Source organism: Saimiri boliviensis, chromosome 4 (genome assembly GCF_048565385.1).
Source record: "Saimiri boliviensis isolate mSaiBol1 chromosome 4, mSaiBol1.pri, whole genome shotgun sequence".
Lineage (NCBI taxonomy): Eukaryota > Metazoa > Chordata > Mammalia > Primates > Cebidae > Saimiri > Saimiri boliviensis.
This window is the reverse complement of record NC_133452.1, coordinates 15,339,180-15,365,499: the sequence shown is the minus strand read 5'-3', so window position 1 is coordinate 15,365,499 and position 26,320 is coordinate 15,339,180. Positions and strand designations below refer to the sequence as shown.

Here is a 26,320-nt window from a genome sequence, read left to right as displayed (position 1 = left end):
AAAGGGTAAATCTATAGAGTGACTAGATATTTGGGGGAAGAGGTCAGGAGTAGAGAGCGTAGCCAACAGGAGGCGTATTTGAGGAAGTGGCATTTGAATCAATACTTGAAATGGACTAGTCATGGCAGGGCAGAGGATAGGAAATAGAATCATAAGTATTGAGGTCCTCAGGTGGGAGGCAGTGTGGTGTATTGTAGGAATAGAAGGTGGCTCCTGTGGCTACAACTTCAGGACTAGAGGGGAATCACACATCATGTGTGAATTGACTCAAAGAATGGGAAAGATTGCTGTCTTTATACTTTTATTGTTCAGATCTTTTATGGCTCTTAATTAAGCTTTGTAGCTTTTTAAATGTAGATTCTTCAGATTTCTTAGATTAATTTCTATGAATATATTTGTATAGATTGGATTTTTATAGTCAGTACCAGTTTCTCTTAGTTTTCAGTTGATTTTCTTTCATTTCTCAGTTAAATTATATTATTTGTAACTAATGATAATTATGTGTCCTCAGTTTAAGTACTTACATATTTCCTTCCTTCCTTCCTTCCCTCCCTTCTTCCTTCTCTCTCTCTCTGTCTCTCTGTCTTTCTCTCTTTCTCTCTGTTTTGTTCATTCCTTCTGTCTTTTTTTTTTTTTGAGTCGGAGTCTCCCTCTGTCACCAGCCTGGAGTGCAGTGGCACCATCTTGGCTCACTGCAACCTCTGCGTCCTGGGTTCCAGCAATTCTCCTGGCTCATCCTCTTGAGTAACTGGGACTATAGGTGTGCACCACCACGCCCAGCTAATTTTTGTATTTTTAGTAGAGATGAGGTTTTACCATGTTGTTTAGGATAGTCTCTTGACCTCATGATCCGCTTGCATTGCCCTCCCAAAGTGTTGAGATTACAGGTGTGAGCCACCTCGCCTTCTTAATTTATTGCACTAAGTTCCAGAAGAGGTTATAGTAGTAATAATGATAGTATACTCATTGTTACTTTTTTCAGACTCAAATAGAAATACCTTGTTTTTTGTTCTACTATGATGATGGTTTTGTTTTGATATATATATTCTTTATTAGGAGCATATTCTGCTTTTTCTAGATGATAGTGTTTTGTGGGGTTTTGATTTAAAATTTTATTAGTGGAGATAATAGCATAGTTTTTCAATTATTCAACTTTCTTATGATTCAGCGTTGAAGTCCTGTACATAAACACACACACACACACACACACACACACACACACACACATCTCACATTCTCTCTCTCTCTCACTCTGACTCTCTCTCTCTCTCTCTCTTTCTCTCCTCCCCCCTTCCCTCCCTCCTTCCCTCCCTCTTTCTTTGCCTTTCTGTTTCTCTTTCACTCTTACATGAAAATTCACACTCTACTTTGAGGGAGTACATTTAAATATCCTGTAATTTTTATTTTGCTTTGAAGTATAAGCGATTTCACAACTCCTTTCTATTTGCAACAATTTTGCAACTCTACTGAGATGGGTCCCTAGTTTTTATTACTATTCTATTTTTAAATCAGGATTATTGCTTGCTTTGTGTGATCAGTTTAGAAATGGTTATCTTTTTCTGTATTCTGTGCAGTATAACCTGAGTGTTTCCTGCCTCTGGAAGGTTTGGATGAACTTAATGGAAAAACTTCTAAGGGCCCCGTGCGTTGGCTTAGGCCTATAATCCAAACACTTTTGGAGGCCCTCGTGGGTGGATCACTTGAGGCCAGAAGTTCAGGACTTGCTGGGCCACATGGCGAAACCCATCTCTACTAAAAACACAAAAATGAGCTGGGCATGGTGGCACATGCCTGTAATCCCACCTACTTAGGAGGCTGAGGCAGGAGAATCGCTTGAACCTGAGAGGTGGAGGTTGCAGTGAGCCAAGATCACGCCACTGCACTCCAGCCACGGTGACAGAATAAGATTCCATCTCATAAAAAAAAAAGAAAACCAGGCCGGGCACCGGTGGCTCAAGCCTGTAATCCCAGCACTTTGGGAGGCCGAAGCGGGTGGATCACGAGGTCGAGAGATCGAGACCATCCTGGTCAACGTGGTGAAACCCCGTCTCTACTAAAAATACAAAAAAAATTAGCTGGGCATGGTGGTGCGTGCCTGTAGTACCAGCTACTCAGGAGGCTGAGGCAGGAGAATTGCTTGAACCCAGGAGGCGGAGGTTGCGGTGAGCCGAGATCGTGCCATTGCACTCCAGTCTGGGTAACAAGAGCGACACTCTGTCTCAAAAAAAAAGAAAAAAAGAAAACCAAAAACTCCTCTAGGGTTTGGTGTGTTCAGGGAGATTAATTTTTGATAACATTTTTCAATTCTTTTTTTGGTTATTTGTATTCACTTATCCTGCCTTATCTGAGTAAACTTTAGTAGTAAAGATTTATTGTTAGAAACAGTCTATTTTGCTTTTCATAGTTGTACATAATTTTTTAAAAAACTAACTTTGGCGTGCACATCTGACTTCGTGTTGTGTTTTTGCTCTTTTAGCTTTAGGTTTATTGGAGTTTATGCTTTTTATTTCTGTTACTACCCTAGTTCTTCATTTTTGGACTATTGATAATACTCTTTTAAGTAGCATTTGATCCCTTTGCTGCTTCTCTTCCCTTTTTGATCCATCATTTTAATTCTCTGCAAGACTAATCTTTATAAATGATCTCATATATCTTAAACATATGCTCAGGAACATGCAATAATTGCATGTTTTGCATAGAATAAAATCCAACTTTATGGTATTGAGAATTATTCTCAATGTAAGCTGTTATTTTTTCCTAACATTTTTCATTGCTTAGACTACATAGTTTCATAGATTTCTCTAAATTAATGTAAGTATTGTCTTTGCTTGTGTTGCTCCCCCTTTTACTTTATCATCTACTTCTCCAATTTTCTTACCTCTCACCCTTCCTTCACTATTCAAAGCAAACTAAAATTTTGTAGAGCTTGTTTGGTCTCTGAAGTTCAGTGATACTGTATCACTTCATTGGTGGTTTTTCATTCATTCAACCTTCCACAGACATTTACTTTGGCCTGCAGTGTTTGAGGCACTGTACTTTGTTCTGGAGTATATAAGATAAGAAACATTTTCTGGCCTCTGGAAGCCTAAAGTTTAATAGTTAAGGTTAATTGGAATACATACATGTGATTACATTTATTATAATCATGAGAGAACTTTAGAAAAGAAGGGCTTTGGAAATTCAGGACTAGAGTTAATACTTTAGCTTGAATAATTGGTTCAGGAAAGTTCCATTGTACAGATGACAGTTAAATTTGTTTTTTAAAGGATTAGTAAGAAATAGATGCTAAGGATAAGCTACATAGACAGAGACAGTTGAGAGTAAACAATGAATTCTCAGTCTTTCACATAAAATCTACTCCACTTGCATCTTCATCTCAGTTAGTGGAAATGCTAGTTTTTCATTTGCTCGTACTCAGAAGCTTAAGAATCATCCTTGATTCCTTTCTTCCTTTTGTTCTTCGATCCAATCTGTTAAGAAATCCTCTGCCTTCAGAATGTATTCTGAGTCACTAACTCACCACCTCTATCAGTAGCTCCTAGAATCAAGCCACCATCATTTCCCACCTGGTTTATTGCAGAATCTTCTTAATGGGGCTTCCAGCCCTTGCCTCACAACAGTCTGTTCTCAATACTGCAGTGAGACCCTTTTAATACCTAAGAGTTCATGCAGTGACTCTGCTCAGAATCCTCCATTGATTCTCTGTCTCACTCAGAGTAAAAGCCCAAGTTGTTTTGTTTGTTTGATTTTATTTTGAGACAGGGTTTTGCTTTGTCACTAAGACTGGAGTACAGTTGTGTAATCGTATTTCACTGTATCCTTGAACTCCTGGGGTGTAGCAATCCCACCTCAGTCTTCCAAGTAGCTGGGACTAAACCTGTAGTTACCGTGCCTCGTTAAATTTTTTATTTTTATATAGAGACAGGATGTCACTATGTTGCCCAGGCTGATCTCTGACTGCTGGCCTCAAGCAGTCCTCTCACCTGCACCTCCCAAGTCAGTGGGATTACAGGGATGAGCCATCGTGCCTGCGCTAAAAGCCCAGATGCCAACAATCACTTCATTGGTCCTTGTATGTTCTCAGTTTGATCTGTTGTTCCCTTCCCAACATTTTTTGTCACGAATTCATAGACTTCTCTAATGATAAGACTTGCTTATGTTGCCTACCCCCGACCCCTGCTTTTATGTTTTACTTTGCTTTGTTTCTCACCTCCTTCGCCCTGTGACTGGTTCCTTTGCAGCCATAGTGGCATTTTTGTTGTTTCTTACATAAACTACCTATAATCCTGCCCCAACATCTCTGCATTTGATGTTTTTTATACTGAAAACCCACTTTCCTCATATATTCATATGGCTTCATCTTCTGTAAGTCTTTTTTTAAATGTCACTTTAATAAGACCTTAGGTGACTGCTATTTATTTATTTTTTTGGTGGGGGAGACAGAATCTTGCTCTGTTGCCCAGGCTGATATGCAATGGCATGATCTCAGGTCACTGCAACCTTGGCCTCCCAGATTCAAGCGATTCTCCTGCCTCAGTCTCTTGAGTAGCCAGGATTGCAGATGTGCCCCACCATGCCTGGCTAAATTTTGTATTTTTAGTAGATACGGAGTTTCACCATGTTGGCCAGGCTGGTCTTGAACTCCTGACCTCAAGTGATCCGCCTACCTCGGCCTCCCAAAATGCTGGGATTACAGGTGTGAGCCACTGTGCCCGGCCGTGACTGCTATTTAAAACTGTAAGCTCTACCTGTCATTCTTTACACTCTGTTCTTGCTCACCTCTGCTTACTTCCTTCCTTAGCACATACTTCTGTTATGTTGTATAATTACTTGTTTTTTCTGTCTTTTCCCACTGAAATGTCTGCTAAACTAGGGCAAGAATTTTTTGCATTTCACTGCTGCTTCTCCAGTGTCTAGATTATAGATGGTGTTTGATACGTTTTTGGTAGAATGAATGAATGATGTACAGAAGCATTACAATGTTGGATATACAAAAAATATTGAGTTGAGTTGTCTAAGAGTCTGTGTAAGCTATTAATGACAAAGTTAAATGGCAGACTTAAGTGTGACCTAGGTTGTGAAAACTATAAATAGTGGGCTGAGAGATAAACCATTTGCTAAGCAATGGGGGAATCACCAGGGACTTTCTATGTTGACGTCACATGATCTTAACAGTACTTCACAAGGATTAGAGAGGGGAGAAGTCTAGAGGCAGAATAACTTTCTTTTGGTAATAGTGGTTTTGAAAAGGAGATGATTACAAAAAATAGTAAGGTTGTATACTTTCTGAAAATACAGTCTCAAAAACATGGAGCCATTCTAGACTTTAAAATATTTTTAAAAACCAATGTGTACTCTTAGGTTGAATATATTTTCTACATTTTTGAGACAGTTTGGAAACTGAATATTAACTGGATATTAGATGAAATTGTAGAGTTAGTAATTTTATTTCGTGATAATATTTTGAAAACAATTCACAAGCAAGTGTTCTTTGAAAGATGCCTATTAAATATTTTTGGCAGGAGAAGAAATTTTTGAAAGAAATAGTACAGTCAGTAAAACAATAATTGATAGAATATGAAGTCAGAGAAGAGGGAAAAAAAATTGGAGGTAGCAGTGTTTTGTTTTTGTTTTTGTTTTTGTTTACTTGGGTGACCAAATGAATAACAGTGCCATTGGAAAAGTGCAGATGTGAAAAGGAGCAGTTAAAAAGTGTAAAGGGGAAATACAGCATTTCCTTTCTCCCCACACCCCCACCCCCAGTCCTGTCTCCCGATTCTCTCTTCATTCTGCTCGCCCTTCCTTCCTCATAGTGATTTAGAATGTCATCTTGGTCTTTTTTGTTCTGGGCCTTCCAGTGCAGTAACTTTTAACTATCATATTTTTTTTAAATTTTCTTTGGTATCATTTTAGTTTTAATAGAAAATGTTTAGTTGATAGTTAAATGACAAGTTTGTTCCCTAATGTTGCTGTTTTTACTTTACTTTGATCTTACATAGTTTTTGTGCCCTCTCCTTCTAGAAGTTGAACTTCAAGAGTACAGTTGTCTTTGTAATCAGTAGTTTTGCTGTCTTCATTCTTCTCTTTTAAACTCTTATTTTGGAATTTAACTCAGACTTATAACTGGATTGATTAACATTTACTTCTGGCATGTATATAGGGTTTTCTTATCTGTGGAATCTCTTAAAGAACTTACTGTTGTGTCTGTTTTTTTAACAGGAGTGGGTACATAGTGGCAGCAAGAGTTGTCTTCAACTCTAGATGACACAATTTATTATTAATAACTAATTGCCAGACTCTACCCTGAGAAACAGATTTCTTCATCGCTCTCCTGTTTTCAGGAACTGTGTGCTCAGATGGTAATTCTGAGTAATAGCAAAAGCTGCTGCTATTTTCAGTGCTTGTCCTTTTATAGAGTGTAAAGCGTTAATTGAAGAAGGGTTGAAAAGTTTCGTGAAAAAAGTGTCAGCTCGTAATGAGTTGTTAAACTGGTTGTCACAGATTACTTAAATTTGTTTAAAGTTTGCTGACTTTCCAGAAGTAAGACAAACTTATTAAGGACTGTGTAATATATGGTACACAACCTTCAAAAAAATTAACTGTGATTAACTATGTATTTTTTTTTTGATCTTCAAAGAGAGTGTGGAATGATTAATTTTACTGACTAAAAGTTTTAGGTGGCCACTCTTACAGAAAAAAATCCCAACACTTGTTTTTTTCTCTCCAGCTTCAACAGTTAATACAAACCTTACAGATACAACAGCAGAAGCCCCAGCCTTCCATTCTGCAGGCCCTGGATGCTGGTCTTGTTGTTCAGTTGCAAGCTCTTACAGCACAACTTACAGCTGCAGCTGCGGCTGCCAACACTCTCACTCCCTTAGAGCAGGGAGTCTCCTTTAACAAGGTAGAAACTAAAATATCAGATTGGCTCTATATGAATTATTAAATACTATATGCTATCTCATGGATTTTAATTCTATAAATGAATTTTTATAGACTGTTTTAATATCCCCTGTACACTGTATAAGACATTCTGAAGTTTACAAAAGGTTCAAACTTCTGAAAATTCAATAATTAAAAAAATTTTCTTAGGCCAGGTATAGTGGCTCATACCTGTAATCCCAGCACTTTGGGATGCCAAGGCAGGTAGATCACTTGAGGCCAGGAGTTTGAGACCAGCCTGGCCAACGTGGTGAAACACCTGTTTCTACTAAAATACAAAAATTAGCTAGGTGGTGCATGCCTGTAATCCCAGCTACTGGGGAGGCTGAGGCAGGAGAATCGCTTAAACCTCAGAGGTAGAGGTTGCAGTGCGCTGAAATCAAACCAGTGTACTCCAGCCTAGGTGACAGAGCAAGGCTCTCGTCTCCAAAAAAAAAAAAAAAAAAAAAAAATTTGCTTTTTCTTGAAACATTTAAAATATTTTCATTTGACTAAAAATAACTGGTCAGTAAAATCTTGTATTCACCCTTGAGGCAAGCTCTTATTTTCTGAACTTGTCTGATTTCTTTCATGGATGCCACATTTTATTTTGCTGCTCTCTGTATGTTCTGTAATTTGGACCTGCAAAAGTTAAAATTCGCTAGTCAATGTGTGAAAAGTTTAAAGGAAAACTTCTCTACAGTTTGTCACTATACTGTAACTATGGTAAGTTAAGGCCTAACTGTAAAAGATAGTGTTTCTGAAATTTAAAATCTTTCATGTATAATGTAGTGTGTGATATTCTTAGTATGCTTGTTAATTATGGGAGTATCATAATGCTTGGAAGTGGTGTTCATATTTTTAAAATTTGTACTGTTAATGTTAAAGGAAAGTAAATACTGATTTATTGGATTATTACTTAGATTTTTTTGGCAAGCAGCTTAGTCTAACACTAAATAGCTAGACCACATAAAAAGCCTTTAGGTTGAGCATTCAGAAGAATAACTGCATTCTAAGTTGAGAACCGTACTAGAAATAGATCCACTGATTATGGTCCTAGATGTTTCATCTAGGGAATTACCATGGGAAAGCCACTTAATTATTTTAATCCTTAGTTTTCTGTAAAATTTGAGTATTAATGTTTATCCTGCCTCTATCATAATTTGTTTTGTTACATAAGATAATACATACCAAAATGCTTTAAAGGAAAAATCTACTCAAAGCACTTTATAAAGTATAATATAAAGTGATACAAAACATTTATTGACACATTAAATGATAGAGATAAATTAACAGAATGTCATTGACATGTAAAATAGCATTTGTAACTTACATTTGTGTGAAGTACTTTTTAATGTGCCTGTTTCTCTTTTTTTCCCCTAGAAGTTGATGGATAGGTTTGATTTTGGCGAAGATTGTGAGCATAGTGAAGAACCCAAAAAGGAAATTCCAACTTCACAACTGTAAGAATTTTTTCTTTATAGCCATAGGTTTTTATATTGGGTGGGTTGTTGCCATCTGAATTACTAAGTATACTTAATAAGTTGGGGTTACTATTTCAAGCTTTTGAACCTCTAACATTATACAAGGGTGGTAGAGATGCTGTCTTGTCTCCTTGTATTATTTTGAGTCTTTTATCAGATCTTTGCAAATAGACTGTATCATAAAAGTTCCCTCTAAGAACATTGATACATATTGGTAAATCCAGTTGTAATATTTTCTAAAGTTAAGTTATTTAACTTCATTGTAAGAGTGGTTGGAATACTAAGAATGAAGCTTGCTTCTAGTGCTAAAGGCCATTTCTAGAAAGCTTATGAAATTGTGGGAACACATCAACCTGATTAGAATTAAGAATTAGAGTTATAGGGATTTATTTTTTAAAAAAAGAAGTGTGTTGTATGTTTTTATTTAAATCAGCGACTTTTTCCCCCCCTAAACAATTCTTCAGTGTCCTAGGTTCTGTGAGGGACTAGTAGAAGGAAGATGTTGGAGGGGGCAGGGGTAGAAGTTGGGAGAATGGAAGAAGGATGAATGGTGAAAGTCTGTGGGTCTCTTGTTTCAAACAGAAGTTACTAGTTGTACATAGTGGGGTAGTACATAAAAACAATTTTAGAATGTGTTAAATACAATTTATCATTTTGGTAAAATGATTTCCCTTGACAAAATTTAAAACTAGTGTTTTAGATTATGAATTGCAAAGTTGGAAGCAGCATTTGAAATCATGTTGATCAGGGTCCTAAACAATGTGATCATCTCCGTTAACAGTCCTGATGATAGTTTTATCCAGTATTTTAATGCTTTCTGTGATGAGAAGTTAACTAATTGTTGTTATTGTGTGTTATTTTGTTAAACTGAATCCTGTTTTCTTTATTTTCTATTAATACACACTGACCCACTGTTTTACTTTCTGAAGCAAGGAAACAAATTTACTCCACTATAGAGATGTAGCTTTTCAATATTTGAAGATAGGTATCATTCTTCCCCTTAGGTTTATTTGCTCCAGATGAAGTACACTTTTTTCCAACTGTTTCAAGACCTCCATCCTGCTTGCCCCTTTTGGGATGCCCTCTTTTTTGTTCATGTCTTACCTTGTGGCACCCAGAATCCCAGGTGTATTCCAGGTGTGAATTTCCAAGAATATAGTTAAACTGTTATTTCTTCTTATCTAAACAGTGTCTACTTATGTTAATATACCTAATAATATATATGATTTTCTAAAGAAAGAGTATTAGTTTTATAAACTTTATCAATTACAGTTGTAGATTTTGCATATACTGATTGATAGACCATTTTTCTATCTCATAGTTAGAGGAGTTGAAGTGACGATGTTGAAATAGTTAAACTTTTATAAGTATTTTATTGAGATTTTCTTAATATGCTCTAATGAAAAAGCACTAATTTATATGTATTTAATAGCATGAGACAGTAATATCAGCTCTTCAGCAGAGTATCTCTGACACGTTATCCATCTGTTGATATACAGTTGAATTTATTTTTCTTTTAATGTATTGATGTTCTGAAGTATTCTACTTTTGGCATTAAAACTTCAAAAGCAAACGTAGTAGAATGTTGAAAAAGTAGTAGGAAAAGCAAACATGTAATTTCATTTAACTGGCATTTTTTTTGTTGTTTTATTTGAATACTCAGTTATTTTCATAGTATCTTTAGTGGGTTTTAAAATATGTTTCCACTTGTTTTTCCTTTTAGTTCTCACGTTTCAGAATCTGTGAACAATTCCATTTTTCATCAGATAGCAGAACAACTACAACAGCAGAATCTGGAACATCTCAGACAGCAGCTCTTGGAACAGCAACAGCCTCAAAAGGTTTATAACCCCATCTTGTGGTCTTTAGAGTTATTGCTATTTATATTTTACAAATTGGCATTTTTGTGGGTTGGCTTTAAAAAAAAAACAAACTGATCTTATTATTTTCTCAGCTATTTAGCTTTTACCAACTAATTTCTTACTTTCTAAAGTTTGTTATGGTGATATTTTTTCAACTATTATTAGTAAGGTCAGTTTTTTTCAGGACCTTTATGGTTTTTTCTGTAATTAAAATGTATTCTGGTAACTTACAAATCAGCATTGTAGAAATTAATTTCAGTGTACTGGAAGTAGAGAACAGAGGATTGGGGGGGGGGTTCAGAATTACCACTTAAAACTTAACGTGTTTTTCTCTCTGTTCCCTATCAAGTTAATGATGATTATATTATTGGTGACAATTAATGATGGCCATGTAAATTGCTATCTTTAATTTTAAAAATGTAATAACTGTTACTATGTGGCAGGAACTTTATTCGGTATGTGGTAGGCATGGATACATTTAACTCTCATGAGATAGGCATTATGTCTCCCATTTTACTCTAGAAGACGTTGAAGTTTGCTGAGATTAAACATCTACTGCAGCAGCGTACAGCTAATGATACATATTATCTGACTCAAGACGTGCTGTTATTTTATGCATAGCTAAGAATTTAAAAACACCTATAACTAACTAAATGTAACATCCTTTTGAGTTGTAAGAATCCTTTAACTTTATCTTATAAATTTGATAATCTTTGACAAAATATTGCACCTTTTAATTGATCAAATGTCAAATTGTAGGGCCAGGATTAAATTCATTACAAAGCCATAAGACATAGTTACACATGTAAACTGTTCAGAATGAAAGTATTAGGAAATCCCCTCTTCCTCTCCAGCATACTTCTTCCTAATTTAAAAAAAAGTTGTGGCATTAATGGGTTTAATAAAAATATCACAAAAAATTTTAAAGTATGAGCAATGCCTTCTTGGGCAAATGATACATACAAAGATGAACAGAAAAGAGGTTGTGGCATCAGGTAGCCTCTTCTCTAATGGAGCACATACAACTGTGTAAACACCTGGCAGAATTCTTTATTTTTGTCATAGAGGTACAAGTGAAGGCCTACAGGAGCATGGAGGAGGGAACAGCTACTTTAGATGGAAGAGAAAGCAAAGTTGAAACATTGGTGGGGCCCAAACTTGGCTTTTTAATGTAAACAGTAATATAAAATGGATGTTAATGATATTTGCTGGGTTGGAACTCTCCCTAGAATTATGAGAATGGAATTTCAAACCTTTTTTTGAGGAAATAATTCTGATATAAGTGGTCAGAGTAGAGGCAGTATGTTATGTCAAGCAAATATATCTGCCTGAGAATGCAGAAGGTGAAGATAGAACATTTAGATGTTGTTTAAGATAGAACACAATTAAGAACATTTTGATGTTGTTTAAAGAAAAACCAAAGTTGTAACTCACAAACAGGTCATCAGTGGTATAATAATACAAAATGAAAGAACTGTTAGAGAGGCAGGAGGTAGTCGTGATGGAAGAGTTTATCCAAATAACAAATTTGTTGAGCTATAAATGTAACACATTTTGAATAGCTTTAGTCATAGTTTTCATTTTAGAAGGTTTAGCAGAAGCACTAAAATCCTGGTAGTACTTTTTTTTTTTTTTAATGGTCTCTCTCTCAGCAGAATCAAGTAGTCTTGACCAGCTTGTAATTAACACCTTGTTATTGAAGTGAAAATAAACTTGAGAAAGAACAAGTCTGTCTTAAGAATCTCATTTACCAAAAAGAAAACTCTAGGCTTAATTACTCTATATATTAGTTCCAGAATTTCACAGCTTACCATAATAAGATTCCTTTGAAAAGAATAGAAGTTCTGAAAAGCCTCTTTGTTCAGAATTGAATCTAATGAAGAAAAGGGAGTGGTAAAGAAACTAGAACTGTTTTCATAAGGTGTAGATAGTATAAAACCTATGACAGATTTAGAATGGAAAGTATATTAATAGGGTAACAAATATAAATAAATTGTGTAATTCACTCTACCAAACCAATTACTTTAGGGAACTTAAGATAGAGTAAATATACAGAAAAAATTAGGCATTTTTGTTTACTACTAAGCTTATTATAGCTACCTATAAGTTGTCATAGTGTCTTAGATAAAGGAATAGCTCTGATAGTGCCACCTAACACACCTTACTTATGTAGCTCTAACCACACATGAAGTATACGTTAAGGTCTAGTCTGTATAAAAATAAAAAATCATTGAAAGTTAAAAATTCGAATATTCAGCCATATTCAAGGAATGCTAAAGGCAAACTACAAGATGATGTACCCAGTTTTTTTCTTGAAACGTAATGCAGTATTTATTTTGGCATGTATTAAAACTAAATTTTTTGCTATTGAATTACCCTTCTGAACAATTCCATTGTTTTCCTTTTTTTAATCTTTCTTATTTATTTATTTATTTTTTGAGATGGAGTCTTGCACTGTCACCCAGGCTGGAGTGCAGCAGCGCAATCTCCATTCACTGCAACCCCTACCTCCTGGGTTCAAGCGATTCTCCTGGCTCAGCCTCCCAAGTAGCTGGAATTACAGGCAACCACCACCACGCTCAGCTAATTTTTTGTATTTTTAGTAGAGATAGGGTTTCACTATGTTGGCCAGGCTGGTCTTGAACTCCTGACCTCGTGATCTACCTGCTTTGGCTTTCCAGAGTGCTGGGATCACAGGCATGAGCCACTGTGCCTGGCCCCCCCCCCCACCCACCTTTTTCTTTTTTTGAGACAAGAGTTTCGCTCTTCTTGCCCGGGATAGAGTGCAGTGGCTCATGGCAACCTCCGCCTCCTGAGTTCAAGTGATTATCCTGCCTCAAGCTCCCGAGTAGCTGGGATTACAGACATTTTTAGTAGATAAAAATACTTAGAAATATTTTTATTAGAAATGGGTTTTCTCCATGTTGGTCAGGCTGATCTTGAACACCTGACCTCAGTTGATCCCCACGCCTTGGCCTCTCAAAGTTCTGGGATTATAAGCGTGAGCCACTGCACCTGGCCTTTAGTATTTTTTGACGTAAAATTGGGAATAATTAATTGATAAATAATGATAAATAATAATGAAATATTCCTGGGATGATAAAATACAAAAATGTTTCAAAGTATAGGAAAATAAAATTTCTGAGATCCTGTAACATACCTTAGATTTGTTAGAAAGTCCAGTGGATCCGATGCTAATTACAAGATAATAAATTTTAGTCTACTTTTCTAAAATTACATTTTATTTGTTCTTCATAAGACCTCTAAGAAAGAATAAAAATCATGAAATAGCAATCTTTCAAATAGGTAAAACTGCTCAGAAAGAAACTGAAAAACTGAAATTTGTTGTAATGGATCCTGGTAGTTACATAAAAGTTTAACTCATTGAAAAAAGTTAAAGGTGAAAAACAAGTAGGGTAGGCTAGATTGGGAGCTTAAGGTGAATGTTGATATAAGAAATATAAGATTTGTGTATATGAGCACTGAATTAAGACCAAATAATGGGGCTTGAATTAAGTAGAAAATTTTCTTGCTGTGTTGCTAAGAATTCTCTTGTTAATTGTACCACTTTAAAGGCTTAAGCCAAGGTTCTACTTCAGTCACATTTGTTTGATTTGCTGTGAAAGAGTATGTTTATTTACTAACTTTTTGGTCAATATTGTGGTATAGAATAGGTCTTTGGCTAGTAAAAGACTGCTTTTTTTTTTTTTTTTTTTTCCCCTAATTTTAGCTTTGATTTATTTCTAAACTTTGAGAATGTCCTTTGTCCTTGGAGAACCTGTTTCATCATAAATTAAGAGACTTGGAACTCCTCTTTAATGAACTTTTGGCTCTTAATTTTTGCATTGCTTTCTTTTCTTCCATTTTAGTAAAATGTCATTACTTCTAAGAGTAGTATTTTAAACTCCCTTGTAAACAAATCCCTATTCTAATTGGTTTGATGTAATTTGAACATGATAGAAGTCATGATCTTGCTTTCAAATTGTTTTATTTTAAAGGAACATGGAGACACGAGAATAAAATGAAAAAGATTTCAAATTGTAGCGAAGATCACTTATATAAAATTATAGTTTTATAATTGAAGTAAACTGTACTCACAGCTCTTAGTTTAGAAAAATCATATGTACTAAGGTAACTTAAATTCAGTACTTCATCAGGCCAATAAGCTGTTTGCCTTTTGATAGGTAAGGATGCCTAGTGATTTCTAGGCATGGAGCTTCTAAAATCCTGTCTTAACATCCAGATTGACAGTACCACAATACCTAAAATCTAAGTTCAGTGATAGCTGTTACCTCCTGTGTTCTCTTGTTTAATACCATTAAATTTCTTAAACTTACTAGAATTGTTTGTAGTCTTCCTAAACTGGTACCGTGTAAATATATGTCTTTGTATTCTTTACAGAATTTTTTTTATTTTTATATTTCATGTATTGCCTTAGCAGTTCTCAGATGTAGGTAGATACTTGTATTCCTTTTAGGGAGGCTGAAACTCAAGAGTTCACATAACTTACTGACAATCACAGAGTTTGTAACAAGAGAAAAGTTTTATCTTTTTCTCTTAATTATTCCCAGCTTGTGATCTGAGATACCTGCAAAATCATGTTTTAGATTTTATCTGCAAAGTCATTTCCCCCCATAAGTTTTCTCATTTCTCAGTTAAAACTGTAGTACTCTGTCCCTCCATACTACATCAAATCCATACACATGAAGTTATGTGTAGGTATTTTATTATAGGTAATCGAGGTGATTTAAAGTATATGGGAGGATGTGCATAGATTATATGCAAATACTATGTCATTTAATATAAGTGACTTTAGCACCTGAGGATTTCAGTATCCTTAGGGGTGTCCTAGAATCAATTCCCCATGGATACTGAGGGTGGGCAGTATATGTAATTGCTAATCAGAGTCATAGCAACTAAGTGTTAAATCAATATTCCAATTTTCTTCCTATGTGGAGGGGGCTGGGGCATGGAGGCAGTGTTCCAATTTTAAGTATTTTAATAATTAGGTTTCACTGCCTAACTTTTATTAGAATTTTTGAAATATTTTATATATTTCACAGTACTTCCTATTACTTTGTGAATTCTAAGAGAAGGAAATTGGGGAATACCCATGTTGAGAATGGTTTTGCTAGATCAGTGATTTCAGTATTGGTATTTGAGCTTTGTGTTGCCTTTATACATGTAAGATATGACCATAATTTTTTAAAACTATAATTTTTTTTTTTTTTAAATGAGATGAAGTCTGGCTTTGTCACCCTGGCTGGAGTCAAGTGGTGTGATCTCAGCTCACTGCCACCTCCGCCTCCCAGCTTCAAGCAGTTCTCTGCCTCTGCCTCCTGAGTAGCTGGGGATTACAGTTGCACCCTGCTAATTTTTTGTATCTATAGTAAAGACAGAGTTTCACCATCTTGGCCAGGCTGGGCTTGAACTCCTGACCACATGATTCATCCGCCGCCTCAGCCTCCCAAAGTACTGGGATTACAGGTGTGAGCCACTGCACCTGGCCTGTTTTTTCTTTATAGCATTTTTTATTAATGCCAATTATCAGTGAAAATCTAGGTTCATTTGATAAGTACCATTATGTATTTTTCGCGCTATAATTTCTTTATTAGTCCTCTGTAGTTTATATTTTCCACAATTAAAAATTTGTTTGGGCCGGGTATGGTGGCTCACGCCTGTAATCCCAGCACTTTGAGAGGCCGAGGCAGGTGGATCACTCGAGGTCAGGAGATCGAGACCAGCCTGGCCGATACAGTGAAACCTAGTCTCTACTAAAAATACAAAAAAATTAGCAAAGGCATGGTGGCAGGCACCTGTAATCCCAGCTACTTGGGAAGCTGTGGCAGAGAATTGTTTGAACCCGGGAGGTGGAGGTTGCAATGAGCTCAGATTGCTCTATTACACTCCATCCTGGGTAACAGAGTGAGACTCTGTCTCAGAAAAAAGTATTTGATTTTACCATTTTAATATTTTAATCCTCTTTATGGAGCTGTACCCTGCTTTTACATAGCTTGAGTTTATACAAATGTACAATTCTGGATTTATTATTTTATAAATAATTGAACATGGAATTTCTTTTATGTATGGGGCTTCTTTTTAAACATGTAGTTGTGATGTTTGTTGTGTTTAACATTCTCATCCATAATAAAAAGTATCTCCCAATGTTTGTATATTTTCTCAATAGGCCACTCCTCAGGATAGTCAGGAAGGAACATTTGGGTCAGAGCATTCAGCATCACCGTCACAAGGGAGTAGTCAGCAGCATTTTCTTGAACCTGAAGTCAATTTGGATGATTCCATAGATATTCAGCAGCAGGTAAAAGTAAATGGTTTTCTGGGTCATAAATTTCTAAAAGTAGTTAAAGAAAACATATAAAGTATTTTATAATAGCAGTGTACTGGAATGTATTTTTTCCACACTTAAGCTCCACGTTGTAATCATTTTATGTATTAGGATAAGCTTGTTTAAGGCCTAAGCTTAGCCTCTAGGCCAAGCACATGGCCCACAGCTGCTTTGAATGCAGCTCAACAAAAATCTGTAAACTTTCTTAAAACAAGATGAGATTTTTTTTTTTTTTGCAATTTTTTTTTTTTAAAGTTCATCATTTGTCATTAGTGTTTGTATTTTTTATGTGTGGCCAAAGGCATTTCTTCTTCTAATGTGACCCAGGGAAACCAAAAAATTGGACCCCCTCTGTATTAGGCATTAATGCTCCTATTGTGAATACTTTTAAAGACAATATTGTCAATGTATAACTCAATTTCAACCAGCCTTTCTGTTCGTTTGCTGTTCTTTTGACTTTAAAGGATATGGATATAGATGAAGGGCAAGATGGAGTGGAAGAGGAGGTCTTTGAACAAGAAGCTAAGAAAGTGGCAGTTCGCTCGAGATCCAGAACACATTCACGTTCTCGTTCAAGGTTCTACAATAATATTTAATAATAGCTGTGTGTGAACTTTAAAAATGTTGGCTTTATTTCTTTGCATCAAGATGAAATGTTTTCCATGGGATGACATATTTTTTCACAGTCTCTCAGAGAAAAAGCTATTTCAAAAACAAGATAACCTTTGTTCTGTGTTAATTGATATATCTGTGGCCATTTATTTCAGTAATTTACGTAAGATTGGCAGCCATATCATGAGACTGGGATTTTGAATTATATTTGAATTTAGTTAATATTATGAGGACACCCAATTTAGAATATTGTTGCCTCCAAACAACAGTTAATTCAGGCTATGTTTTCTGGATTCCATTTCATCTCACACACCAAAAATGGTCATAAAAATAAAACTACAAAATTTATCTTTATAAACGTTATTTATAAAACATAGTTTTATTTATGAGCTTAACTTAAAGGTACCAGTATTTAACATTTTTATATTTTTTTTTGCATGTGAATGCCCCTGAAAAATCTGAACAGTAAATGCTGGAAGAAGGGCAGTACATTTGATGAGTTTTTCAGTGATTTCTTGTTCTTGTCACAAAGTTCTGTGTCGTTATCTATTGCAAATGAGAGCCTATTAGTTCATCTTTCTCTAAATCCATCTCGTATCACTGAGTTATTTTCCTGAAACAATAACATTCGTAGTGTTGAAATTGTCTGTATTTGTCATCAGCAGCCTCTTACTAAGCATTTTGAGGAGAGCTGAATGGCACATGGTTGACAGGCAAAGGTGTCTCAGTGTCACCTTCTATAAGCACCATAAAATTTATAAGTTGGAAACTACTAAGCAGAATTATGTAGTGACCTAATGCTGTATCACATAACTGGTCTTTTAATTTTCTTTGGTCTTTCATTCCTGTTCTTCTGTTTGAAAAATGAGTTGGAATACACTACAAGAAAGTGAGGCCCTTTCTAGAATCTCATTCATTCTTGCCTTTTTCCTCTTCATTGTGAATAATCACCCATTCTCAGAATCGTTGCCAACTAATGTGGACCTAAGTAGTATATGGATTTGAGTAAAATGCTTTTTTTTTTTTTTTTTTTTTTGAGAGGCAGAGTCTTACTGTGTTGCCCAGGCCGGAGTGCCAGTGGTGTGATCTCGGCTCATTGCAACCTCCATCTCCCAGGTTCAAGTGATTTTCCTGCCTCAGTCTCCTGAGAGCTAGAACTATAGGCACGCGCCACTACTCCCTGCTATTTTTTGTATTTTTAGTAGAGGTGAGGTTTCACTGTGTTGGCCAGACTGGTCTCGAACTCCTGACCTTGTGATCTGCTCAGCTTGGCCTCCCAAAGTGCTTGGATTACAGGCTTGAGCCACTGCGCCCTACCGTGAAATGTATTTTTGACACTTTGATTGTACTTCAGAATATTTTAAAATATTGTCACTAAATATAAGACAACTTTTTTTGATGTTTTTTCCCTCACTTGGAAGTGACAAATTTGATAGAAGGAAAACATTGTTATTAGAAGTAAAATAAAATTTTTTTGTAGATCACCAAGAAAACGAAGGTCTAGGTCACGATCTGGTTCTAGAAAACGTAAACACAGAAAGCGATCACGTTCCCGCTCAAGAGAAAGAAAGAGGAAATCATCACGATCGTATTCAAGTGAAAGGAGAGCCAGAGAAAGAGAGAAAGAACGACAGAAAAAGGGATTACCTCCAATTAGATCTAAAACATTAAGTGGTAAGTAACATATGTCTAAAATGCTTTGGTTGCAATGAATATTTAAAAAATAGTTATCTGCTACAAAGTCTCTTAGCCAAATTTTATTTTCAGATTAAGAAGTTTAAAAGTGGGTTGGTAAGTGAGTAATTTTGTCTCTGGTTTTGGTAACATGATAGAGACGAAAAAGGAAGAACAGATTCTATTCAAAGACCAAGGTCGTTGAGAGTTGATTTTTTTTTTTTTTTAATTTTTCCCACAAATGCAGGTTAGAAAATCTGTATTGACTAATGATATGAAAAGCAGACTAGGCTGGTATCTGTAGCATGGACACAGTGACTTCTGTATTTAGTATTCTAACCAATTATGGCCACCAGGTCAATAGGAGTGATTATTATATGAAGCATATACTTAGCTATATATAATTTTTAAAGCAGTTATAACATGGGTTAGTACTACAGAATTCCTGCTGTACAAACTTTCCATGGTTACACGTTAATCAATTATGTACGATTAGAACAGATTCGGTAGTGGTGGGGTTTGGTTTTGGAGTAGGCTTGGAGAAGGTTCACTTGGTATGAATGTTAAGTACAGCAAAATAAGCTTTAATTAGTGTCAGATTCTGCCTAGGGTGTTCTTGGTGGGTTATGGCTTTTAAGATGAACTAAGAGATTGCATATGTGCAAAGAAGTACATAATATAGAGCAACTGTCATTCTTTCCAGAGAACTAAACATTGATTGTGTTACCTAATTTCTGAAGACTTCCAAATAAATTCCCTCTGCCAGAGAGTTAGAAAAATAATTGATATAATTTATACTACTGGAGCGTCTTGGAAACCCAGGCCTGTAATAAAAGGCAATAGCCATCTTCTTACTAAGTTTTGCCAATTTTTGTAGGCCTTGGCTATCTTGCCTGGATTTTATCTGGTCGTGAGAGCTAGTGCCAACCTAATAATATTGATATTCCTTGCTCTAGAAGTTTGTTTGTTCCTTAGGGTGAGGGACATTTAAACATTTTAGTGCTGACTGATAAAAAAAATAATGTCAAAGGTCCGAACATAAAATCTCTAATTATGCTTTCTCACATGATTTCTATTAAGACATTCAGAATCATCTATTTGCCAATATTAGAATAAGGATTTTAGGCAGACTCTCTCTCATTTAGTTTCTCACCTAATTTGCCATGTTGTTGATGTCACTGTTTAAATAGCTTTTAACTTTGGAATTTATTTTTTATTTCTGTTTTATTTTCATGGGTACAACAAACAGCAAAAAGGAAAATGAAAAAGCACATAAGCAAATAGGGCATACCTCATTTTATTGCACTTCACTCCATTGTGCTTTGCAGTTACTGCTTTTTTTTTAATAGGTTGAAGGATTGTGACCACCCTGTGTTAAGTACATCTGTTGGGCACCATTTTTTCCAGTAGGAGGTGCCCACTTTGTCTCTATGTCAGCTTTTTTTATTTTTTTATTTTTTGCAATAAAGTGTTTTAAAATTAAGGTATGTACATTATTTAGATGTAATGCTGTTGCACACTTAATAGGTTATAGTGTAGTGTAAACATAACTTTTATATGCACTGGGAAGAACAATTTATATGACTCACCTTCTTGCATTACCTGCTTTATTGTGTTGGTCTGGAACCAAAGTTGCAGTATCTCCAAGGTATGCCTGTACAGTGAAAAATAATCTCTGATTGTTTGCCTCACAACTCTCCTTAATGAAAAGCAGTATCAATTTTCTGTGATTTGTATTCTTTCTTAACACATTTTGAACATATTGATAGTGTTTTCATGCTATTTATTGGTTTTCAGCATGGATTTTAGAACACAAGATTTTCATGAATAGGGGATATAAAGCACCAATGAATAATAACATTCCAGGAGTCAAGTCTCCCTTCTGCATGGGATGGAAAAAATCATTAGTGCTTTCTGAGAAAAAAAATGGCGTTCCCTATGGGAAAAATGTGTAGAGAGATAATATTGAAAGAGATGCGAAATATGGAACAGAGTTTAGGGAGATTAAGGCAGCTGGAATATGCAGAACCGGTAATAAAGAGGAAAAAGTGAATGCCAGGTGCAGTGGCTCACACGTGTAATCCAGGCTACTTTGGGAGGCATGGGCCAGCAGATTGCTTGAGGCCAGGAGTTTAAGAACAGGCTGGGCACCATAATGAGACCCCATCTTGACCAAAAAAAAAAATTAGTTGGGCAAAGTGGTTCACATCTGTAGTCCCAACTACTCAAGCAAGAGGTGGGAGGATCACTTGTTCCTAGGAGGTTGAAAGGCTGCAGTGGGACATGATTGCATGTCTAGCCTGAGGAACAGCAAGATTCCATGTTCCAGCCTGAGGAACAGAGCAAGACCCTGTCTCAAAACAAACAAACAAAAGAATCCTTAAGTCTGGGTACAGTGGCTCAAACCTATAATAGCACTTTGGGAGGCCAAGGCAGGAGAAGTACTTGAGTCAAGAGATTGAGCCCTATCTGGGAAACAGCAAGACTTTGTCTGTACTAAAAATAAAAACTTAACCAGGTGTGGTAATGTGTGCCTCTGGTTTCAGCTTCTGTGGAAGCTGAGGCAAGAGGAGTTAGAGGCTGCAGTGAGCTATGATTAGGACACTGTACTCTAGCCTCAGCCTGGTGACAGAGCAAGACCTTGTCTCCAAAAATAAAGGGGCAGGGAGATCTATTCCATAAAAGAGCCCCAGACTTCTGTTAAGGGTTTGTGGTAGATTGAATAATGGCTCCCCAAAAGGTACCTACATTTAAATCATTAGAATTTGTAATATGTTACATTGTATGGTAAAAGGGATTTTTCAGGCCCATTTAAATTAGGGATCTTGAGGTGGGGAGATGAACTTGGATTATCCAGAAGACCCAGTTTAATTACACGGGTACATAAGAGGGAAGCAAGTATGTTGGAGAGAAAAGGTGATGTGGTGATGAAAGGAGAAAGAATTTGGGAAATGTTACAGAGGTGGTTTTGAAGATGGAGGATGCGGCCGTGAGCCAAGGAATGCAGGCAATTTGTAGAACCTAGTAAAGATAAGGAAACAGATTCTCTCCTAGATCCTTCAGAGGGAATGCAGCCCTGCTGACCCATTGTAGATCTTCAAAATTATAATATATTTGTTTTATTCTATGTTTATGTTATTTTGTTACAGCAGCAATAAAAAACTGATACAAGTCCAGGCATGGTGGCTCACCTCTGTCATCAGCACTTTAGGATCACTTGAGACCAGGAGTTTGAGACCAGCCTGGGCAACATGGTGAAACTGCATCTCTGCTAAAGATACAAAAAAATTAGCTGAGCGTGGTGATGCACACCTGTAGTCCCAGTTCATAAGGCTGAGGGTGGAGGATTGCTTGAGCCCAGGAGGTGGAGGTTGCAGAGAGCTGAGATCACACCACTGCACTCCAGCCTGTGCAACAGAGCAAGACCCTGTTTCAGAAAAGTAAAAACCTAATGCAGAGCTCCTTGAGACTTTGATTGAAGATTAAATTGAATATAGGGTAAGACTACAGGAGATAAACAGCTGTCAGGGAAAGAACAATGACCAGGGATTCTGTTAGCTAAGTGATTTCTAAAGCTTACACAGGTCTGGAAGATGTTAGAGTTCTGACTAACCAGAGACCTGGTTGAAAAAACCTTGGGCACTCAGTAGTGATCTTGCCAAGGGTAATACCTTTATTTGGGGCTAACAGCCGTGGAGTAAAACCTGCCTTAGACCTGTCATATTATAGATAAAAGGCAGTCAGAAATAAATCCAAATACAAGATATGGAAATGATGCAAAAGTGTCAGCTATGAATTTTTTAAAATAAAATCTTCTGTAAAAGGAGGTATTCATGGAGGCATGAACAATACAGCTGAAAGTAGACAAGGCGTTTCATGTGCTTTCAATAGTTAAGTACCTTTCAGTCTTTCAAGGGGTTCTGATTTGGCCATTTTCCCTTTGTATCTTAACGCAAAGGATTGTTTCCTTAAGGATAAGATAACTGTTTTCAGATTTATCTCTTGATTAGGGAGACACATTTACTTAATTCTTCCAGCACAGAAGAACACTTAAAAGGTTCACAAATGGGATTACTGCGAGAAGTGGTTTTGAAACTTTGTTGCACATTAGAATCACCTAGGGACTTTTACAACTCTCACTTTCCAGTCTTTCATACTGCATGTCACTCATCCTCTTAGAGTGGGACCCTGGCATCCACAGATGGTTCACATGTGCAGCCAGCCTTGAAAACAGGTGACATGCAAGTGGTTGACTTGGCAAAGATCTGAATTAATACTTGTGATTTTAGTTAATTTTAAACATAACAGATGCAGGTGTTCATTAAAAATTATTTTGAATATGTTAAATTACAATTTGTATTGCTGTTTTTTTTCTCAGCTACGTTTGAAAGAAGTAACTGTCTATATGATTTAGGTCATTTGTCTCTTATGTCTTGACAGTATGTAGTACTACTCTCTGGGTTGGGCAAGTGGACAAGAAGGCAACACAGCAAGATTTAACCAACCTGTTTGAAGAGTTTGGACAGATTGAATCCATTAATGCAAGTATTAGTTCTTAATAATTTAAGGTTTAAAAAATGAGGTTTTTATTCATACAAAGAATCACTTGTATTCCTGATTAGCCCAGTAATGTCGGCCTTGAATAATACACGTCTTTTCAAGAATCATTTTACTTTGATAATGTCTGTGTTTATTTTGGTGCTGTTTCTCTTCATAATTATTACTATGTTTAAAATAGAATTCTAGCAAAATATTCTTGAGTTTTATAACAGCATAGCATGTTTGATTCCTAACATCATCAAATGTTTGAATTAGCAGGAACCCTATGTGTGGTCTAGTTTAATTCCTTTTTTTAAAAAATGTGTTTAAGGATTGGTATGGTGGCTCACGGCTATAATCCCAGCACTTTGGGAGGCTGAGGTGGGCGGATCACCTGAGGTCGGGAGTTTGAGACCAGCCTGACCAACATGGAGAAACCCCATTTCTACTAAAAATACAAAAGATTAGCTGAGTGTGCTGGCCCATGCCTGTAATCCAAGTTACTCGAGAGGCTGAGACAGGAGAATTGCTTGAACCTGAGAGGCAGTGGTTGCAGTGAGCTGAGATTTCGCCATTGCACTCCAGCCTGGGCAACAAGAGCAAAACTTGTCTCCAAAAAAAAAAAATGTGTTTAAGGAAATGGAGTCCCACAGAATTGTAGTCACTTGCACATGAGCAGTTGTGGAGACACAGCTAGACTTAGGATCCCAAGTCTCTTTTGGCTTTTTCTTTTCTCATTCTCTGGTGCTCTTCTACTGTCTTTATTTAACAGAGCAAATGTTAGGTCAAAAAATCAGTATGGTAAGCAAATTGCTAGTAAGTGGAGCATAACTCTTTCACACTTGATTCTTGCACTAGCTTTGCACCACTCAGTCTCCTCCTTTGAGTCTATGTTTTATTCTTTATAAGGCCTCATGCTTTTTTCTGAAGGCCAGATATCTGTGGTTAGCCATTTTAATTGTTCTTTTATTTAAAAATTATTTGCTTTCTTCCTTCCTCCCGCTATGTAATGAAATGTTTTGTAGTCATTTGAGGGAGACATTTACTTATCTGTCTGTCTGTCCATCTATCCATTCATCCATCCATTCATGTATCCATCCATCCATCCTGGAAGACAGGAAGTGTAAGGACACTTAATTGACCAAGCTTCTGATTTCACTCCCTGTGGTTACAGTTTTATGTCTGTGGGATCTTTTATCATTTTTATCCAAATATTGCCCAGTTTTTCCTTTCTAGTCTTCATTCCTTCCCAGTCTTCCTTAAATGACTAAACTTGACTTTTCTGTAATAATAACAGAATTGTTTGAGTTGAGTTGAACCATTTTGCATCTTTATTTTGTGTGTGATCTCTTTGGAACCTCATAGGAAGCTAGTTACGTAATTCAAATACTGTTATTTTCTAATGTGGAAACGAAGTGATTTGCTTGAGTGACACAGGTGATAAAAAGGTGATTGATTAAGGATTTCAACCTGGGTACTTCAGATTTCTCTTTCTATATCACAAGAGTGCTGTCAACATTTCATACTCTTATCTTTTCAGATTTCACCTGTTAAAAACGTCAGTATCTGTCAGAGTCTATAATCATATACCTTCTCTGAAGTTTTTTTTTCTGATTTTCCCCTACCGTTAAACTAGTGATTCTCAACTCTAGCCGCATATCAGTAATATGTCTTGACATTTGAAAAGTTAGGGATGCCCGTGCTCAGTATCTTTAAATTTTTAGCGAAGTGCCACAGCTGCATAGGTGATTCTCACGCACAGCAGGAATCATTGCTCTGAACAGAGCTTGTGTCCAAGTAGCATTTTGGATTTTTCTGTTTATCATATTTGTAGTCTTTCTTGTGTCCCTTGAACGTCTATTTGCTTTATCTCTCTCCTCTATTGTATTACTTTTTGAGAGTATAGTACTTACAAATAATGAGCACTAAATTATTTTGTGAAATGAAGATTCATAATCCACTTATTTGATTTTGGGGGCTTTAGAGACAAAAAGTCCGTTCATTTTGGCATTTAGTAGGTCATTGGTGATCTTGAAGACAGTGGAGTATTTTCCAGTGGGTTGGTAAGGAATTAGAGCTAGATTGCAATAGATAAAGAAGAATGTCAAGGTTTAGATAGACTTCTCTTTTAAGAAGTTTGATATTAAAGAGGCAGTAGCTTGACATAGCTTTCTCGGCCCTTCTTAGCAAGGCTGAGAAAAAGATTTATATGTAAGCTTTAATAATAGATATGCTTTATTAGGTATTGAGTGAAAAAAATAGAATGCCTTTTGAGTTTCTCAAAAACAAATGCTATGCATAGGTTTCTGAGTGTATTAATGATAATTTTATGATCTGGTAATTGTAGAAAAGTTAAATGCTTTATAAATCAGTCTCGGATCCTAACGCTGGGTCTATTCTTTATGTTAACACCTTTGCCAGAAGCACTTGAACAAAATAAAGTTTTATAAGATTGAAAAGTTTTGTCATCAGTTGTTTCAGATTATGGATTTTATATTAAGGATAAGATAATTCCAAAACAAAAATTTTTCTCGTATTAATAAAACATTTTGAAAAATTGGAGTAATAATATGAATAAATTGTTGCCTTCAAATATTTTGGCCACATAACATTATTTCCCTTTTATCTGGTGGTGGTATACATATGAAGCTATACATTTTTTTGTTTTATTTGTTTTTAATAGTTCTTTCTCTGTGTTCAGAAAATATTGCCACATGCTATTTAAGATTTTCTGTATATCATGTCTTATAATGAGACCTAATTGAGTTTTGAATTTGGGAATTTTAAAATTGAGTTATTAATTATCATACATGAATTGTACCTACTAATTAGAAGAAAGGGGAAAATAAATCAGTAATCTATCAAAATTGAAGTATTGGTAA

General features: G+C 36.0%; 1 protein-coding gene across 8 annotated transcripts in view; it reads left to right on the top strand.

Moving 5' to 3' along the window:
* The window catches only part of SCAF8 (SR-related CTD associated factor 8), a 233,620-nt gene that overhangs the window by 60,993 nt on the left and 146,307 nt on the right, over positions 1-26,320 (top strand). For 7 of the 8 annotated variants that reach the window (XR_012517150.1, XM_010344280.3, XM_074397229.1 and 4 more), the window contains 7 exons: positions 6,728-6,904; positions 8,305-8,384; positions 10,129-10,246; positions 16,455-16,586; positions 17,078-17,190; positions 18,706-18,899; positions 23,340-23,440. Coding sequence is in view for 7 of the 8 variants with exons in the window: in XM_010344280.3 (XP_010342582.2) it covers positions 6,728-6,904; positions 8,305-8,384; positions 10,129-10,246; positions 16,455-16,586; positions 17,078-17,190; positions 18,706-18,899; positions 23,340-23,440 (915 nt within the window). In the remaining variant the exon portion in view is untranslated. The remainder of the gene's footprint in view (positions 1-6,727; positions 6,905-8,304; positions 8,385-10,128; positions 10,247-16,454; positions 16,587-17,077; positions 17,191-18,705; positions 18,900-23,339; positions 23,441-26,320) is intronic. The other variant, XM_010344282.3, reaches the window with a different exon arrangement.